Genomic DNA, 20692 nt, shown 5'->3' with positions numbered 1-20692 from the left:
AGACCCAATAGCAGTGTAAACAATGTAGCAACAGGAAGTAAGCTTCTTGATTGACCTGTGTTAGGGACTTGCAGACTTGATTAGTCTCGCATGCAAATATTTCCATTAAACCAGCAGAGTGGGTGATTCAAACTGGTTTATATAAATTTCTTTAATAGACAAGTTGAATGTCATGGCACTGTTGACATCAAAGTGTTAAGTGTTACTTAACTTTAAATCAAGCTAAAAAAAAATCAAGCTAAAAAAAATCAAGAAAATGCTTCTTAATATTTAATATTATTTAATATTAATGAAATCTGATCACATGTTTAGTTAGCATAATTTGTATTTTAACATTTGGCTTTAATGCCATATTTGCTGCACAGAGATCTTGGATGTCATTTATAAGAAGTGTGTAGTATCCAAACTATAATCATATGAGAGCAAAAAACAAAACAAAACCAAAAAAAGCTGAAAATGGCACCCACAAAAACAAGTCAGATTGAAAAAAGTTGTGCATATGCACACCTGTGCACAGTGTCCCCTTTTAAAATAGAATAGAATAGAATAGAATAGAATGGCTTTATTGTCATTATACAGGATGTACAATGAGATTGGAGAAAATTGCACTCAATCTAAAATGTATGTGAATAAGCCTCTTATCCTGCCCTCTAATCACCCACTGAAAAACAAGAATTTTTATTTATAAAAATGTGACTGAATCACTGGTTTTTCAAGTCATGATGTCCTTATGTCATCTATCAGCGCAAGTGTCACCACAGTGTATATAAAGCAAGACTGACTGATCCAAAACTTTCCCAACTAATCGTAACAAACAGTGGAATCCCTCTGCCCAGGGATATCATTTGAAAATTAAACATTAGTGAGAATGATTTATTTGAATTTTTATTGTGGCCTTGGCCCTCATTAAAATAAGCACTCATCATGAAGACATGCAGGTTAATAACTGTGAGAGCTGTTCCTGGCTTTATATCCAGACTGCTTATTTACAGAATCCAAATGTGTAGGTTTTGGTATGTTTTGGTACCTTGGATGTTCACGCTTTATGTCAGGAAAAGGGAACTGGCCTCTTTCAGGCATTGTTTTGTGTATATGCCGCATTTATAACTGGTCTTGAAATAAGAGGTTGTTGTCTTACATGATGTAGTGATTGCGTTTTGTGTAACTGAATATTACTACCTGGCTTTGGGCTTAGTTTTTCTCTTGCATTTGACTAAAGCTAGGGTTCTCATGGTGGTGCCAATGGAGATTGCAGAAACTGCTGGAATGTTCAGTGTGGAAAAACTTGAGGGACAAATACATTTGCCTCAAAAAACCAAAACAAAAAAGCAAAAATTGAGCACAACAAATAGAGGGAACCCAGTAGGGAAAAAAAAGTCACAAGGTACAAAGCAATTAACACCACGTGCAGTGAATGCTGGCAACAGCTTCGACCACTTGCGTAGGTTACATTATGGGCTTTACAAAAATTCACATCAGAAGTTTAAATCAGCCCTTACTGGTGAAAAAAATCTAAACAGCACAACAGATACATTACAAATACTAACAAAGCTTTCATATACGCCCCTTATTCATATGCAATCTCTCTGTCATCAAAACCTCTGAGAACCCATAGTCTGTGTGGTGTATTTGGCATTGTAAAAATTAGAAAGCTGATTGGCCAAATATGATTGTGTTGTGACTTGTTGGAAAATAAATCAGTGAATCAAAAAAAAAAATAAATCATTGACTGGAGAATAAGAAAATAAAATAATATATAAACTAATTTGTACTATTCCTATTTCAGCGTGTCCTGCACATAGACTTCAATTGTGTGGTCTGCCAAGGTATATTTGGTTACAGGTTTTAGCATTTTTATTTTTTCATCTCTACGATGCCATCCACAATCAGTTTACTAGTGGACAACCCCCTTTGCTCTTATTTTGAATGTTCAGTTGTTCATAATTGGCTAGTCTCAGCCCATTCCCTTGTGTTGATCTTACTGGCAGGTTTGTTGGCTGCTGTTCTAGCGTTCCCCTCCCACAGTTAAACAGACTCGCAACTCCACTGTCTTAGACTACAGGAGTAGTTCTTGTTCTGCTCTTGCAAGCTGCACTCCAATAGGGTTCTAGCCAATGGCTGATCACCCAGCATGGCACCGTGCTGAGAATTACAACTGTTAGCTATTGGAGTGGATCGCAGTTTGCAAGCGGATGCGGCCATTAGCACTATCAAGTGGTCATCCAGGACACTCTCCTGTCTGATACAGAGAAAGGAGAAACTTATTATCAGCACTTTTTGATCATTTAAGAAAAGGCAGGTGCCTTTTTTGTACGTACTTACTTACAGAGGGATACCCACTCCCTTCACAAATTGAATATAAATCTGTGGGAAACACTATCTGTCATTCATGTTTTAAGGCCAGTTATATAGGTGAAAAAAAAGTTAAAAAAAAAAAAAAAGGGTCGATCAAATAAAAGCTTTATTTTACTTAGTTCACTTTACTGGTTCCTTCTTAAATGTAAAGGGAACCAGACAAAACAGGCCGAGCAGGTTTCCTTCCCAAATTTTTGGCCAACAGCACTTGCGGTGTTTTAAATTACAAAGAACAGAAACCTTGTCCATGTTTGTTGTTTCTGTCTCGTTGAGTGCAAATGATCAGCAGGTCACAAACCAAATCATTGTACTGTTATTAAATAACAGTGCCTTATGGTTTTTAAGAATTGGAGATGCCAAGAAATGTGCAACAAAGGAGCTTTTAAAAAGACTAGATGAGGCTCGTTCCTCTCTTGGACCTTTTTGAGTCAAAGGTCTTACATGACATTATGGCTTTCTGAAAGCAATCAGCATACTTACCCGTTTGAGTGAAATTTATAAATTACCAGAAAAATATTGCAAAGTGAAGTGAAGGTCTCAGCCCAGCTCAAGGCAACCTCAGCATGGTGCAGGCGATCAACCGCTGGCTAGAACCCTGACTATATTGCCAAAAGTATTCACTCACCTATCCAAATCGTTGAATTCAGGTGTTCCAATCACTTCCATGGCCAAAGGTGTATAAAACCAAGCACCTAGGCATGTAGACTGCTTCTACAAACATCTGTGAAAGAAGGGGTTGCTCTCAGGAGCTCAGTGAATTCCAGTGTGGTTCTGTAATAGGATGCCACCTGTGCAACAAATTTAGTTGTGAAAATTCCTTGCTGCTAAATATTCAAGTGATCTGTGGTATTTTAACAAAGTGGAAACAATTGGCAATGAGAGCTCTGTTATAAAGTGGTAGGCCACGTAAAATCAGAGATGTGCTCTTTGAAGTGACAAATCATGCTTCTCCATTTGGGTTTGGAGGCTGCCAGGTGAACAGTACTTGTCTGACTGCCTTGTGCCAAGTATAAAGTTTGGTAGATAGCGGGATTTTAGTGTGGGGTTGTTTTTCAGGAACTAGACTCAGACCCTTAGTTTCAGTGAAAGGAACTCTTAATGTTTCAGCATACAAAGACATTTTGGACAATATCATGCTCCCAACTTTGTGGGGACAGTTTGGGGCCTGTTCCACAAGGACCATGAAGACATGGATGAGTGAGTTTCCTGTGCATGAATATGACTGGCCTGAACAGAGTTCTGCCCTCAACCCTGTAGAACATCTTTAGGATGAATTAGAGCAGTGCTGCGAGCCAGGCCTTCCCTGTCCAACATCAGTGTCTGACCTCACAAATGCGCTTCTGGAACAATGGTCAAAATTTCCCATGAACACATAACTAAACCTTGTGGAAAGCCTTCTCAGTAATAAATAGTAACAGTAATGAAAAGTTAATGCTCATAGCACAGTAGTTTCTAAAGAGTAAACAAATAATGCATGGTATTGTTATGAGCTCACAAATGTGGTGTCAGCTGAAACTTGCAGGCTAGCCAAGTATCATCATTAAGATTTTATTATTGTTGGAACACATGAGCTTGATCAAATTAAGGTTACACACTTGAGTCACTTTAATAGCTAAGCCCCATCTATCTTTGTATAGATAGGCAATGGGGGGACAGTCTTGCATCTTAATTTTTCTCACAGATCCACAAAAAAGAGTGGAAGATACACAAGAAAAACAAAATATGTGTAAACTCTACATGCAAAACATGAACTTTATCAGTTAGACTTGAGCTTTCATGTCAGCATTCATGCTTGTGAAAATGAATATTAAGGAACACCAAGGACCAGCAGATTATAGGCACCAGACAAACTAGCATCAGTGGCAGCAGCACAGATATTTGATAGTATTACTTCATTAAATCGTACTACAATGATCACAGTGTGAGTATGTTCCCTTTCTCCCATGTGTAGCACAGGGGTTTGCTAGTATATTTGTACTGCAGATTTCTGTATCTTAAGGAGGTGTTATTCTTGTTCTCCCATCTTACATCTGTCTGTGTGTTAAGTTTGTTTACACCTGCCATTGTTACAGTGCTGTAATGTCAATTATTGCCACTATTGGTGTGCTTATTGCTGATTTTTAATGAGCTGTTCTGCACTGTCAGCCTGTATCTATGTGTATAAAAGGATGCTTTGCTCTGTGCAGCATTGTCGGCCAGTGAGTGGAGGTTCATTTGTCTACTTTTTTTTAAATTAATTTATTTATTTTTTATTATATATATAAAACTTGATTCTTAAAGACGACTTCATGAGCCATCTGTGGTATACCTGCCCATGTTTCTGGTAAATGCATTCATCCTTCACTGCTTCTTGTTTGTCTTGCTTCATCTTCATCTTCCCTCCAGCTTTTTCATTTAGCCTGAATTCTTGACTACTATACATTATGTATAACTGAACAACATAACTGTAGTAGCTATCAGATTCCAAGAACCTTCAGGTTTCAGAGCTGTTGCTGGATGTGGCTACTTTATAAAAAATTATTACTAGACCAAACAAATATTTTTCAGTCTGTTAACACACAAAATAAGTTGCATTCTTAAAGCAGACAAATTAGGCAACCATTTTTAGAGAAGACTTTTGGTTGTTTAGCTGTGATATGCAAACTGCTGTTTTTAATGTTTACAGTTGACCTATTGGCCATCTGTTCTCATAGAAAGGGGTCATTCTTTCTTAGCCATGGTGTCAGTTAAGTTAATGTAAACATTAAATAAATCAGGTCTAGCAGTCTCAGGTTGGGCAACTTTAAAGTTGTAAAAACATTTCAAAACACTTATGAGCATATTCATCAGTTGACCTAAAGAATACACCCCTAATTTTAAGGTATATCACCTACCTCCATCCTAACACAATTTCATGTTAAATACAAAAAAAGGCTTCTTCATGTTGACATAAGCATGAATGACATCATTGTCAATAGACATGTACTGTGACACTTGTATCCAAAAAAGTTATGCAAAGTGTGAAATTAATTAATGGGGCAATATGAGACTAATATTCATTTATGAGTGTATAGAGAAGACACTTTGGCAAATTGTACAAATGCATGTCACCCACCTGTTTACAGTTCTAATTGTAACTGTGTCATGTTGACAGTGAGGACAAACTGATCTTTCTCATGACTTACCCACACTTCCTGATAACTTACCCAAATGTTGTTATTCTGGTTTTACTAGGTGAATTATTTTCCTGTGGCATTTAGAGTGTGGCCAGACTATTTGGGTGTTCAGTTGTTGTGTAGGCATTCTGCTTTCAAACTTGGGATTCATTTTCTTTAAATGCATACATTTTACTGCATGTCTAGTGATGATGATGAGGGACACGTAAATATAAATATATAAATATAAAGCCAGATAGGGGCTGTGTGAAAGAAAAAAATAGTTGAATGTGTCTGAGTAGACCATTCAGAAGGAAGCACAGAAGGAACTCTCATAGATAATATTTAGAAAAATTCAGGACTGCAGTGAATGTATTAATATTATTTTTCAGTTGCTTTGCATCTGGGAAGATCTGGGAAGCACTGCAGCCTTCAACTTTTCAAGACACTGCCTGACAGAGGTGCATGTGAGAATGCAAATGTTGGCTGCAGTCAAATCACACGCTAAACTTCTTTGACTTGCCTGCTGTCTTCCAGTCTGCACGATGCCAGATTGTGCTGATTTAATGTGAGAACAGAGCAGGTAACCACTTAGTGAATTCACATTGAGTGAGCGTGCTTCCTGTGTTCTGCTTCCTGCAAGCTCCCCTTAAGGCAGCTCCTTCACCTAAATCAAATTAATAATTGCATAAATGAAAATGCTGCTGAAGCAGACTACCTCCTGTTAGGTGCTACCTGTGAGAAAGTACAACTTTGGAAAGTGTCCCTACCTGATTCTGCCAATGTTATATGAAGTTGATGGCGTTTGAGTTTCCAAGTAAATATTTTTTTCATGTCTTTGACAATGAGTGCTGTTCAGCCCTCATTTGGAGGTCAGTTAGATATACATAAAGGTTGCTTGAAACATAAAAGTAGAAATGTACTGAAGATAATGCAGGCTCTGAAATTAAGCAAAAATAATAGTACCAACACCTTTACAGTGTTGTGCAATAGCTGTCATTAGAACTGTGTCAGTATTCATAATGCTCTACTAACATCCTTCAACAGCATTTTCAGCATCAGTGCAGCTGTATTTTTTTTCTGAGTCTGAGCACAGTGTAGAAACAGCAGAAAAAAGTTTGTGTGGGATTCTGGTGTGCAAAAGGTCCTCTACAATGAGTTTGACTTTTGTTCTACAATTCACAGCTGCCAGGAGTGGCTCTAGTGTAGTAGTTTACACATTTGCCTACCAAGCAAAAGATCACTGGGTGATTTTTAAATGATATAAAAGTATCATATCATGATATCATTGATTATAGATGCCATTTACTTTCCCTAGCACACAAGACAAGCTCAGACATGTCTGACAGCCCCCTTTCAGCCTCAGATGATGATTTAGTGAAAAGACAGCTACTTTAACATCCTCAAAAAAAAAAAAAAAAAATACAATGCTTCGTAAAATATGCAAATATGTGGTTACTTGGTGACACAGCAGGGCTGTAAGCAACTGCTTAAAAAGCTCAACCCAAGATGCAACAGCTCGGATAGAAAATATTTTTTAATTTCATTTTTATTATGTGCCACTACTAATTTAAAATATCTGTGACGGGTGCATTGGAGGAAATATTCCACAAAAACAATTAAATGCAACTCTCGCAAATTACAGTCAGGTACCTGATGAAAGTCAATAGCACTGAAATGTTGTAGTTTAATAAATGTATTGGTGGTAAGTAGGGCTACAACTAAAGATTATTTTGGTAGTTGACAAATCTGTCAATTATTTTTTGATTAGTCGATTAGTCAACGATTATTTCAATCTTACCTCACCTGTTCAGGCCTGCCCACCTGTGAAGGCCTGCCCACCTGTGAATGTCACCTTGTTGTCTCTTCTCACAGTTAAAATAATGACCCTATAAAAATGTGAGTTTGAAGCTAATGAAATGTATTTTTAACATTAATGTGACATCACAATAAAGATCAAATAAACTTATTATTTATATGGTATTTGCCTCCAGCTACAAATGTACCATCTCAGGTGTGCCAGTACTGTTTCTTTTCATGTGTGATTGGTTGTGGTCATTCAACATACTGGCAGTTACTCAGATTCTCCACTCTGGAGGCCAACACAGTGATCATGTGTGGTGCAAACTGCTTCCTTCTTCTCAGAAACTGACTCATGAAGAATGAGATTAGTCACAGATTAATACAGTGGTGTGTGTTTATCTTTGAAGGCCCTTGTTGTGGGGGTGGATTTCAGAGTACCAGACTGGAAGGCTTGTTTCTAGTAGAGGCTTGAATACACAACCTAATGATCAGCGTTTTTTCCCCCAGAATGCTGCTGCTGTTCTATTTTTACTCTGTAATTTCTGGATTATTTTTTTTTTTTTAGCCATGCTGTTGTCTTAACAGCCTTTGTGTGTAATTTCAATGTAATGCCCCTGACTGCCTGGGAGAGGACATTATGTAGGACAGAGTGAGTGGTGGAACAGACAGTCCCTCGGCTGCCAGATGTCACTAACGCTCCTTTGCTCTCCACTCCTGCCCACCCACATCCCCAAGCACTCCCAGGTCTTGAGACCGAGTGGGAACACAAAGGTCCACTACAGCAATACCCATGTGAAAACAAAACTGAAACAATTTGAGAGAGAGAGCAAGAGACGGTACTTATTTTTATATTGTAAGCCATAATCAACACTTTATATCATCAGTCATAAATTACTGCCTGTGATTGGGATGCCTTTTTGGAAATTAAATTTCTATTAACAAATAGAAAAACATTTTTGTGCCAATTGAGGCAGGGCATTTTTTATTCATTTGAATTGTGTTGTTCATTTATTAGTTAAGAGGAAAATTTGTGAGTTGGTGGCACTAGAACATCATATTTTTTAACTGACAGTTTGAAACCATAAAAGAAATTAAATGATGTGGGCTGTGTTACTGACAAAATAACCAGTAGATTAGTTAATGAGTTGCAGCTCTAGGTGTATTTTACATTGTATCTATTGCTACCTTGGTTACATATAATTAGGGACAATTTTCTTATGTGTACACAGACCAAAAATAGATAAAAAGAAAAGTGAGATAAATATGGAAAAAAGAAAAGCTGAGAAGGTTTTAGAAGTGTAATTTTCTATAACTGAACAATTCATATGTGATACAAACAACCAAAGGTGCTGCATTAAAAAACCTCCCAGTGATTGCTTTGGTTGCTGGTTGTTTTTCATGTTTGTCTGCAAATGCTCGTTAACTACTAGCTGACCTTCAAAGCAAAAGATCCACATTTTGAAACATATTGGCTGGAGCGCTGATACTTTGAAAGTGAGCCTTATCCATTTCCAGTTTGCATTTAACTTTTTACAGTTTCACAGTTGATTAAATGTGAGGATAATTTCAGGATTGTACAGTCTTGTAATACTGTTGTCAGTTTAACATGAAAACCAGCCAAAAGTAGCTGCATAAAAACTGGAGGTGAAGAAGAGTTTGAAAGAGAAGTTAGGTTTCAGTTCAAACATTTGTTTAGTTATGAGGGTTTAATATGTAGTAAATAATTCAGCAAGCACTTTGATTAGAACTGCAATTATGCCACTGAGAGGCTTTGGTCAAATTTAAATTTGTGCTTTAATCAGTTTAATTTATGTCTACAACACCCGTTTGTGCTTTAGCCCCCCCCCAAATCTTTGTAATTAACTACAGGTAATATATGTTCTTTTCTGTTATGCAAAGGTAGTTAAACTATTGAACATATTTAGTGATGAAAGACTTTTACAAAAAAATCATTTAATTCACTGGCCATCAAAAATATGTTATTTTTCAGAGCCAGATTTTCAAAGTCACACAGACTAATGTGATAGTAATTTAATAAACTTTGCTGGATTTGTAGATATTTCTTCCCCAACCTATTAATGAAGCATTACTGCTCACAATCAGACTTGAAGAAACCACCATATTGTGTAGTGATTACATGACCAGTACACCACTAGCCTTTGCAGTTCTTTTATTTATTTGATTATATTAAGTATGGTATAAAGGGTCTAACTAAACTTTGCCTTGAAGTATTATTCTAATAAAATGTTGTTATTGGCTATGTAACAAAGGCCTTAAATTTAACTAAGATTTTGTTTATGGTCTTGCTAATTACAGTGCTTTTCTCTCTCCCTAGAGAGTCCAGTGAGGAGTGCAATGGGATTAGCGGTGCTCTGTCAGTGGAGTCTGTGCCGGGGCCAAGATTAAACTGGTGTCCTGCCAACACCACTACCCCTGCCCCTGCTCCAGCTCCGGGGCCCGAGCCCACGCCCTGCCTTATCAGAATGGGGGACGGCCTGGACACAGCGCAGATGTCGGGCGGCAGCAGCAGCCAGGGGCAGGTCCATCAACTGTCCAACCCCACAGCCCCAGAATTCATCAATCCCAACAGGCCAAAGCGCCAGACCAATCAGCTGCAGTACCTGCTGAAAGTGGTGGTGAAAACCCTGTGGAAGCACCAGTTTGCCTGGCCTTTTCATGCACCAGTGGATGCAGTCAAACTCAACCTGCCTGTAAGTATTAGCTTTGTTTTACCATACAATGCTGCACTCCTTTAAGCTTTAATAGACAGATCAGAGGTCTCATACAAACTGCCACTAGGTCAGCCCAGCATCTGCAGAAGCCAACTTCCCTACTACCTTATTGTAATTTGCTATGATTTATAAATGCATGCAAACCTACTAGAGCTCTTCTCTGCATAGCTCTGCACACAGCAGTCATGCATTATGTACATGAATGAGATACTAAGGCTCTTTTCTTCCTTTTAGAATTTAGATTGTTGCTTTTGTCCTTTGACAGTACAAAGTCATCTTAGAAACACACACTATATCACCCTTGGCTTTAGGACAGTGCAGTTAATCAAATTTTAATTTCACTTATAATTTTGTCTTTCACCAAACATGAGAACAAGATAACAGATTAAATAGTTAATGTGCTATATTCTGTTCTTTCGTCTTTACCTTTCAGCACATATAATAATATGTGAATAGTGTGAATTATTATATCTTTATTTATATTTATAATAACTGCGGCTGCTGTTACACCCAAATTTCCCCTCTGTGGGACAATAAAGGCTGTTTCTTCTTCACATGCCTTTGTTTTGCACCTCTTTAAAAGTCTAAATTCACTTCCCTCCAGATTGTGGCAGGCTTAGTTCTGTTCATTTATTAGGGCCCGAGCACTGAGCGTGTGAAGGCCCTATTGTAATCGCCCCATTTATTATTCTGACAAATGAATTGCCTTTCTGGTGTCCTAAACATGCTTGAAAACTCATGAAACTTTGCACACACAAAATGGGTCTACAGGGCCAGCTTTAATTCAGGCCCTGCCGGTGTATTTCACGTACATATATGAAATTTGGTAAGTAACACGTCAAGACGCACAAAAAAATCCTTTTGGAGGGATGCCTACACCCAACAGGAAGTCCCCTATTTTGAACTAATTAGTCAATTTTACCAATTTCCAGCCATCATAATTTTTCTAACTACTCCTAGGGTTTTAATGGGGATCAACCTCATATTTGGTCAGTCTAAACTAAAGGTATAGGTGAATCTAAACTGTGAAACTGGTGAGTTTTTATTTCGATCATTCGCCATGAAGTTTTTATTTGCTGTCATTCACACATACATTATCCATTCTGGCCCAAACTTCTCACACGTAATAAAGGTCCACCCCGAAAAGATCCATGTGACACCATTCAATGATAGTTGTAGCGACATCTAATGGGAACAGGAAATGAGCAGTAGACTTATCATTTTCATCCCATGATCATAAAATTTTCATTGTAGGGTGCAGCAGCATGACATGTAATTTATGGGCACTTGCCACGCCACCTAGTGGGCACAGGAGACATTCAGTGGCTGAATGACACAATATCTGAGTAGCCTACTGAGCTAAAATGAGTCAGGTGACCCGTGACGCTCCTGACTGTAGCGACCGCGAACAGCAGCATGACTAGATGTGCGCCTGGGTGTGAGGACCCTAACGTCAGTGCTTACAGCTTTAATTTATTTTGTTTTTCAGTTGAATTATATTTAAAGTTTAATGGAAAAGACATTTCTTCCCTTTTTTTTTTTTTTTTTAAGTTTAATGAATCCACAATTTTTCCAAACCCTGAGTAGTTATCTTAAATAATATGACTCTCAGTATTTACCAAAACAATTGTGATTATGATTTTGCCAATCAAACAGTCCTACTTGGCGTCTGTACCACTAAATTGCCTATTTTTATTTCAGCATGCACATGGATTTACTTTGGAAAAGAACGTGATTTAAACTTATAAAGACTTAAGAGCGTGCGCATAACTCACAGATGTTTTTTGTAATTATGCTGGCAAGAACACAATTGAATCTACCACCAGCTCTGTTAAATTTCATTAACAGTGTTTCATTATTGTTTCATACCAGTAAAGAATCAAGAATTGAAAAGTGTGCTCTCCAAAATTCTTTCTGACCAACTTCTCTCCAACATTTCAGGACTACTACACAATAATCAAAAATCCTATGGACATGGGAACAATCAAGAAAAGGCTTGAGAATAGTTACTACTGGAATGCCCAAGAATGTATCCAAGACTTCAACACAATGTTTACCAATTGCTACATATATAACAAGGTAATATAGTTGTACCCCACAGCCTTTTTCTAATCATAATATTCCAGTAATGCTGATATGGTTCCGCTTTACCTAAGAGTGTGTTTCTCTCTTTGCAGCCTGGAGATGATATAGTGTTAATGGCTGAGGCTCTTGAGAAGGTTTTCCTACAGAAAGTTTCAGAAATGCCACAGGAAGAAACTGAGATTGTTGTCATGACAGGAAAGGGACGGGGCCGGGGCCGGAGAGAAGGAGGTATGGATTTTAGTACATTTTCTTAGAGCTGCTCTCTGTGAGATTGTTTAGTTCTCACCCTTTATTTACGGATTTCTTTTTTTTTTTAGCTGAATTATATTAAAGGTTCAAGGAAATGCATCTATTGAAAGGACACATTTCTTCTCTTTTTAAAGGTTAATGAATCAACATGTTTTTTTCTAAGCCCTGAGTAATCATGTAAGCACTATATTGTGATGGCAATATAGTGCTGTATTATGTGTATTTTCATTTCTTTGTGCACATGGATAGACCTTTATTTGGACCAGAACTTGATTATTAAGACCCGAGAGTGTGCAAAACTCCCAGATATTCTTTGTAATTTTGTTTGCAACAACAGCATTTGATCCCAAACTGTCATGAGAGAAAAAGTGTTTTGTTCTCTCACAGGTCTGAACTTGAAACCCGGGGCCATCATTGATCCTTTGTCTGCAACTCCTCAAACACGTGGTCTGTCAACCCTTCCAATAGGACCCCAAACTCGTGGACCAGTGCAGGGCCCACCTTCACTACCTCCCCAGCCTTTGATGCAGGCCCTGCCAGGTCATGTGCCCCCAACGTTACCCAGCCATGCCCCACAGCTTGGAGCTCCCTACTCCCTGGGCCAGCAAGAATGCCCACCTCAAGTTCCTGTAATGACTTCTGTGCCTACCCCTGCTCAGACCTCTCTTCCCCCAGCATCCATCCAGAGCACTGCCCCCATGCTGCAGATCTCCATGACCAAAGTGAGTAGACCTGATACAGTGATATGTTTTGGACAGAAAGGCATATGTTTAACCATGCTTGGGAGTATTAGACATATGTAGATAAGTTATAATAATCAATTAATTTGCTTTCCTTTTCATTTATTTTACTGCTATCCAGCAAAGAAAAAGCCAAAAAAGGAAAGCAGACACTACAACGCCTACTGCAAACGACCAGCTGAGTGAGTCATCACCAGCAGAATCCAAGTCTGGGAAGACACTACCCAGGCGAGAGAGTACTCGGCCTACGAAACTGATGAAAAAGGAGGCTCCAGACTCTCAGCATCACATAGGCTTGGGGATGGGACTGAGCGGACCAAGTGGAGGTCATAGCCCCAAACCACAGGATCAGCTGGGGTATTGTGCCAGTCTGGTTAGAGAGATGCTGTCCAAGAAACATGCTGCTTATGCCTGGCCATTTTACAAACCAGTTGATGTGGATGCACTGGGACTACACGATTACCATGATATCATCAAACATCCAATGGACCTCAGCAGCATTAAGGTGTGCAGAAAACACATTTTCAGAGAAACTGAAGCGGGTGCATTTTTTTTGCAATGCAAGTAATTAATTCCCCTTGGTGTATTTAATAGGCCAAGCTGGAGAACAGGCAATACCGGGATCCCCAGGAATTTGCTGCTGATGTGCGATTAATGTTTTCCAACTGTTACAAATATAATCCACCAGACCATGAGGTGGTAGCCATGGCTCGCAAACTACAGGTACGTACATGTCATTATTGTTATATTAAAAAAGAAGTGAGACAGAATATTAGTAGAGTTTTATTAGTCTTAAAGTATCTCATTTAAGAGCAGTTTGTTTAGCTCCCATTGTTGTTTTTGATTATATTTCACAGAAAAATCAATTTTAAACAAATTGTATGGAACACTTGCATAAAAATACTGTGTACAGTAGAACACACTTTTTTTTTTTTTTTTTTTTTTTTTAGGAAACTTAACTATTGTTTAACTTTAGGTTTTTGTTTTTTTTCCTTAAAATCACGTTTTTTCACTCCATGCCTAGAGGTGATGTTTGCAGTGTTTTTTGTTTATTTTTTTAACTGTTTGAGAATTTTTTACATTTTTGGTCATGTTTTCAAATGCTCAGTCAGTTTTTCTCTCAACTCTGTGTTAATATTTGTTGTTATAATTTTATTTTATTCTGTTTTTACACAAATACCACAAATACATGACAAGTGCCATTGTTTCCCGCTGATTTATTTATTTATTTGGGGGGGGCGGGGGGGGGGGGGGGGGGTGTTTGTGTGTTTGCACACAAAAGGAAGTACACACTTTGTATACAGTTTGCCCCTAACCTGTTAATGAAGCATTACCAGGATAAACCAGTTTACAATCTGACTGGACAAAGTATAAATGCAGGAGGGTCAGTGGGCTGTAATGGCTGCTCCATTCATAGAGGAAACCACACACTCTGTAGTAAAACTGTGATTAAATGACCAGTATACCACTAGCCTTTCAAGTTATTTCATTTATTTATTTGATATTTTAAACAGTATTCCTCTGCAAAAAGGAAAAAAAAACAACAAAGAAAGAGTAGTATAATCATCTGCTTTTCCAGTAAGTGTCTCATCCTGTAGTTGGACAGGAAGCTGCTGTTCAAGACAGTGGACATAGAGTACATGCAGCAGTGCATGGTTGGAATCTCTGGAGATAAATCAATGGTAGCCACAGTAGCCTCCCTGCCAGTGAGCTAGTTAAAAAGGACAGAAAGGAAGGACCTTTAAAATAACAGGGAGGGGACTAGCCCAAAAAAAATTTGGCAAATGTACCAATATACCTCAGCACCGTGCCCAAGTAATTTGTGTGTGTGTGTGTGTGTGTGTGTGTGTGTGTGTGTGTGTGTGTGTGTGTGTGTGTGTGTGTGTGTGTAAATGCTGATTTTGATAGTATATTTGCTTCTTTTTATTTTGAAGGATGTCTTTGAAATGCGCTTTGCCAAGATGCCAGATGAACCAGAAAGCAAGCCTTTGGTTTCTGCCCCTGCTCCTGCACTTCATCACCCTGCCCCTGTTAAGCCTCAGCCTCCTCTGGCCCACGTCGCCTCATCTTCAGACAGCTCCAGTGACTCCTCCTCTGAGTCTGAGTCTTCCACTGATGATTCTGAAGAGGAAAGAGCCCAGAGGTTGGCAGAGCTGCAGGAACAGGTCAGTGGTTAGAGAAATTTCAAGGTAGTGCCAAAGTTGTTTTCCAGACCCTGTAAACGTTTGTTGAGAACTGCTCTAATTTCTTCATACAGTTGAAGGCTGTCCACGAGCAGTTGGCTGCCCTCTCCCAACCACAAGCAAGCAAACCAAAGAGAAAAGAAAAGGAAAAGAAAGAGAAGAAAAAAGATAAGCATAAAAAGAAAGGAAGCGTGCCTGTCGATGAGATCCAGGATGCTACACCTCTTTCACAGCTGTCCAAGAAAAATAAGACCAGTAACAATAGCAACAAAGAGATTGTTCCCAAGAAGAAACCCGGGTTGGTATTAAACTTTCTCCGAAAAGTTGAACAAAAACTTTATAATAATAATAATCAGCTTGGTATTTCACAGTCCTTTATTACCCTTACTCTATTTTGCGTACTGCTTCTTATGTTTTAAATAAGTCCTGAGAGGCTTTGTTATTCAAGGACATTTATTACATATGTTCTTGTAAAGTACAAGTCTTAAAAGGTTGATTGTTGTATTCAAAGATTATTTGTTGGTAACTTTAAATGGACACAAATATATGCGTGTTTAGAGTTTTGTTCTTCATCTGTAATTGTTTAGGCTCATCTGTTTTTAAATGTAAAACACTTGTAAAAGGCTACTAATTTAATAGAGGCTATTCAGTGTTGCAAATTAGTAAATTACATTTTTTGGGTTTTGCCTCTGTAGCAAAAAGGAGACCATGAAACCTGCCAACTTACAGCCTGTTCCTAGTGTGGAGGATGACCTAGGAGCCACTGGGTCATCAGTAACAGGGGAAAAGTGCAAACCTATGACATACGAGGAGAAGAGGCAGCTAAGTTTGGACATCAACAAGCTTCCTGGTGATAAGCTTGGCCGCGTAGTGCATATTATCCAGTCCAGAGAGCCCTCACTCAAAAATTCAAACCCTGATGAGATTGAGATTGACTTTGAGACGCTAAAGCCTTCCACTTTGCGTGAGCTGGAGAGATATGTGTCTTCCTGCCTCCGCAAGAAGAAAAGGGTTTCAGGTAAGTCGCTGTATATTATATATTTATTATAATTTTTAAAAAGCATTGCACTGTACTCCAGATCTTTAAATAATGCATCAGATGTTCAGTGTTTACATATATGAGAACAAACAGAATGCTAGCACTCACTGATACATACTCTTCTTAATCTTTATTGTTGGGCAAGAAAACAGTAAGCATTTCTAACAATAAATAAACTATTGTATGAAATCAGCAAGGGGAGATGTGTGTTATTTGCCATTTACTGAAGGGTTAGTAAAAAAAAAAATTTGGTGCTTGAATCTGGAAATGCATGAACATGTTTGTTGTTTTTGTAGTCGAGAAGACTGTGGAGTCCGTAGCTACCTCTAAAAAGACTGGATCTTCTTCAGAGAGCAGTGGCTCCAGCTCAGACAGTGAAATTGAGGGGCCAGGTGAGTTACTGCAAATATGACCTTTCAGATTTCCATATTCCAAAAGAAAAAGCACCAAATCTACATGTTTATATTTCCAGGAATGATAAAACAGCAGAAAAAGAAGAACCAGTCTGCAAAGGAGGGGAAGAAGACACATTCTCATGTTCAGACTGGCCCTGCTCAGGCTACACATCAGTCTCAAGTAGGCCTTCAGTCCAGCAGTCAGATGAAGCAGCAGCAGCACCACCACCACCAGCCATCTCCTGCAGGCTTCATGGCACCCCCTGTTGCTGCTCTGGAGTCTTCTCAGTTACTGGAGACTAGCTTCGACTCCCTGCCACCTTTCGGCCAGCCCATCATGCACATGTCCCACCACGCAGGCAACTCCTCCTCCTCACCTGTACCTCCTCATCTCAACACTCATTCTGCTGGGCCAGTGTCCCCTGAGACACATCCTTTCCTCAACCAGCATTCCGTCCTCCCATCTCCAGGTAAGGCTTTATGCAGGGGCTGGTCTTTGGCAGTTCCAGTACTAATAGTTATCTAGATTATTAATTCTGAAGATACAGCTGCACTTTCCCTGTACACTAACGGCTCCTGCAGTCTTACAGTTGTGATGCCATTTTTAAAATGATCAGACTATTTGTAGTTCACCTTTTTTTTTTTTCTTTTTAAAGCTACAGTTTTCAGTATTCTGCTCCTAACTTTTGAAAATAAAGTTAATATTTGTTCCACAAACTGTTGAATATTAGATTTTTTAAATTTTGATCTTTTATCTTTTTATACTTATTGGCAGATGAGACTAAATATGTTCCAATAGAGCACATATGCTAAAAATTTTATTTTTGTCAACAAATTCATACTAATAATGTTTTGTTTCTTCTAACTTTAGCCTTACACAGTTCCATGCCTCAGCAGCCTTCTCGGCCCAGTCACAAGGCAGCCCCACTTCATCCTAAGCCCCCTCAGCAACCAGCGCCACCTCAGCAGCAGCAACAGCAGCAGCCAGCTCTGCAGCAACAGCAGGTCCAGCTCCAGCCCCAGCCCCAGCCCCAGTCAACAGCACCACCACCACCACCGCCACCACAACACCAGCTCCCCCCTCAGATCCTTCACTCTACTCAACCCCTGCACCAACGGCCCATGTCCCCCCCAACACTCACACCCCAAGGCTTGTTGTCTTCTCAGCCTCCCCAGATGCTGCTGGAGGATGATGAAGAGCCAGGATCTACAACGCCAATAAACCAAGTACAATTATACCTACAGCAGTTTCAGCAAACACGTCAGACCCAGCAGTCCATGCAATCGCTCCAGGCACAGGCCCGTCAGCAACAGCAACAGCAACAGCCAGGACAGCCTTCCCTCCTACAGTCTGTTCAGACACAATCTCAGCTGTCCTCTCAGACTGCCTTGCCTCCTACCCAGCACCCTGTTCAGTCCCAGGCTCAGTCAGCCCCATCACATCAGACCATTCCCCAACAGATTCCCCTACACCATGCCCGCCATATGCAACACACTCAGCAACAACAACAGCAACCACAGCAGCAGCAAGTGAACTACCAACAGGGTCCTGGACTCGCTGCTCAGTCCCAGGGATCACAACACAAAGTGTCTATGCCCACCAATAAAACACAGCAGATCATCCAGCAACAGCAGCAGCAGCAGCAAGAGCAGCCTTCCCCCCGCCCAGCCAAGGCTGACCCTTACAACACGGGTTGGTCTGACAAAATTGGACAGAAATATATTGTGTTACTTGGATTATTAGGGCATTTTGTTCTTTGCAAATTAATCATGTTGGCAGAAGGTTTATTTCCCTTTCTACTGTTGACAGGTCATATGAGGGACAACCCATCCCCTCTCTTGATGAATTCTCCGCAACTTCACCAGTATCCTCCTGTGTCTCACCAGTCTCCACCTCACAACATGCAGCCCAAAAAGGTTAGAAATTTTGTATCAGGTTGGCAACAATTTTTGATTGGGAGAGTGGAGTGCAAGGCCTAAATAAAGTCTGATGTTGACTCCATTTGCTTGCCATGCAGCAAAGGGCCCCTGGGAGCCAAGGTGGGTTAAAGGAAGAGAAACCTCCTCCATCACCAGTGATGAGAGGGGAGCCATTTAATCCTGCAATGAGACCAGATCATCATAAACATCCGGATAGCAAGCCCTGTCAACCAAGCCACAGCCAACAGAGTAAGATCTCCTGAACTTCTTTTTGTATTTCCTTTGACTTAAAATGCAATTAAGTATTGAGAATGTGCACAGGATATTGATTATGCCTGTGTTGAGCAGATGTGAAGTCCATGGACAGCTCGCGACCTGTCATCCGCTCCTCTGAGCCCAGCGGGCCACCCACCTCTTTGCAAGACAAGGATAAGTTCAAGCAGGAGTCCAAGGCCCCTACTGCCCCCAAAAAGGTACAGGTGGGTGCAAGAGGAAGTTTTTTTAAAACTAACTCATACACCTATATATCTTGAATGTGACCCCAAAAAAGTTTTCATCTGGCAGCAATATTTTGATTTGATTTCTCTGTGCTTCCTCAGGAGGTGAAACTGAAGAATATGGGCTCATGGGCCAGTCTGGCACAAAAATCCACGTCTACGCCATTATCAGCAGTGAAATCTTCGAGCGACAGTTTTGAACAGTTCCGTCGTGCTGCTCGGGAGAAAGAAGAGAGGGAGAAGGCCCTGAAGGCCCAAGCTGAGCAGGCAGAAAAAGACAGGCTACGCAGAGAGCAGGACAAACTACGGTGAGATTTTCAAGAATACTGGAATACAAGGGGACAAAAAGCAACAATAATTGAGATGAGATTCATGTCCTATATTTATTGTATCTCTGCTTTAAAAAAGCTAAATTATGACAGAATATAAAATGTGTGACAGACTACTGCATCAGTGCAGGTTTATAGCAGTGTGGTCCTTAAAGAAATCGTATTTCTACCAGAAGGAGGAGCTTACCCAACAGACATTAAATTAAGTTACTGTAATTATTAAGTTGTGTGATGCTGACAGGACCATTAATAATTCAACTCAATTCAATTTTATTTATATAGTGCAAAATCACAACAACACCTCAAGGTATTTTATATTGTAAGGTAAAAACCCTACGGGGGAGACAACAATCAGACGACCCCCTATGAGCAAGCACTTGGCGACAGTGGGAAGGAAAACAGGAAGAACCTTCCAGCAGAGCCAGGCTCGGGGGAGCAGTCATCTGCTGCAACCGGTCGGGGTTGAGGGGAGAGAGGCAGGACAAAAGACATGCTGTGGAAAAGAGAGAGAGATTTATAATAACTGATTAAATGTGGAGTGGTGTATAAACAGAGTGAAAAGAAACACTCAGTGCATTATGGGGCCACTCCTGTTCAGGAGTGGCCCTCCAACCCTAACTATAAGCTTTATCATAAAGGAAAGTTTTAAGCTTAATCTTAAAAATAGAGAGGGTGTCTGTCTCCTGAATCCAAGCTGGGAGCTGGTTCCACAGAAGAGGGGCCTGAAAGCTGAAGGCTCTGCCTCCCATTCTACTCTTAAGTATCCGAGGAACCACAAGTAAGCCAGCAGTCTGAGAGCAAAGTGCTCTATTGGGGTGATACAGTACTGTGAGGTCTTGAAGATAAGATGGGGCCTGATTATTCAAGACCTTGTATGTGAGAAGAATTTTCAATTCAATTCTGGATTTAACAGGGAGCCAATGAAGAGAAGCCAATGAGGGGGAAATCTGCTCTCTCTTTCTAGTCCCTGTCAGTACTCTAGCTGCAGCATTTTGGATCAGCTGAAGACTTTTCGGGGAGCTTTTAGGACAGCCTGATAATAATGAATTACAATAGTCTAGCTTAAATGCATGAATTAGCATTTCAGCATCACTCTGAGACAGGATGTTTTTTTTTTTTATTTTAGAAATATTGCGCAAATGCAAAAAAAGCAGTCAATACAAGTGTATAAGAAACGTGAGTATGGGAGAAATATGATCTCTCCAAAGTCCCTGTCAGCATAAATTATATG

At 39.8% G+C, this 20692-nt stretch overlaps 1 protein-coding gene across 6 annotated transcripts in view; it reads left to right on the top strand.

Annotated features, from left to right (window-relative positions):
- The window catches only part of brd4 (bromodomain containing 4), a 33241-nt gene that overhangs the window by 11432 nt on the left and 1117 nt on the right, over positions 1-20692 (top strand). For 5 of the 6 annotated variants that reach the window (XM_030735190.1, XM_030735187.1, XM_030735188.1 and 2 more), the window contains 16 exons: positions 9628-10003; positions 11966-12103; positions 12202-12337; positions 12746-13080; positions 13220-13603; positions 13693-13821; positions 15033-15263; positions 15356-15579; positions 15977-16299; positions 16617-16712; positions 16793-17185; positions 17587-18408; positions 18526-18632; positions 18734-18884; positions 18984-19114; positions 19235-19440. In XM_030735190.1, the coding sequence (XP_030591050.1) occupies positions 9776-10003; positions 11966-12103; positions 12202-12337; positions 12746-13080; positions 13220-13603; positions 13693-13821; positions 15033-15263; positions 15356-15579; positions 15977-16299; positions 16617-16712; positions 16793-17185; positions 17587-18408; positions 18526-18632; positions 18734-18884; positions 18984-19114; positions 19235-19440 (4034 nt within the window). In that variant the 5' untranslated portion in view covers positions 9628-9775. The remainder of the gene's footprint in view (positions 1-9627; positions 10004-11965; positions 12104-12201; positions 12338-12745; positions 13081-13219; positions 13604-13692; positions 13822-15032; positions 15264-15355; positions 15580-15976; positions 16300-16616; positions 16713-16792; positions 17186-17586; positions 18409-18525; positions 18633-18733; positions 18885-18983; positions 19115-19234; positions 19441-20692) is intronic. The other variant, XM_030735186.1, reaches the window with a different exon arrangement.

Source organism: Archocentrus centrarchus, chromosome 8, assembly GCF_007364275.1.
Source record: "Archocentrus centrarchus isolate MPI-CPG fArcCen1 chromosome 8, fArcCen1, whole genome shotgun sequence".
Classification (NCBI taxonomy): Eukaryota; Metazoa; Chordata; class Actinopteri; order Cichliformes; family Cichlidae; genus Archocentrus; species Archocentrus centrarchus.
This window is presented reverse-complemented; position numbering and strand designations above follow the sequence as displayed.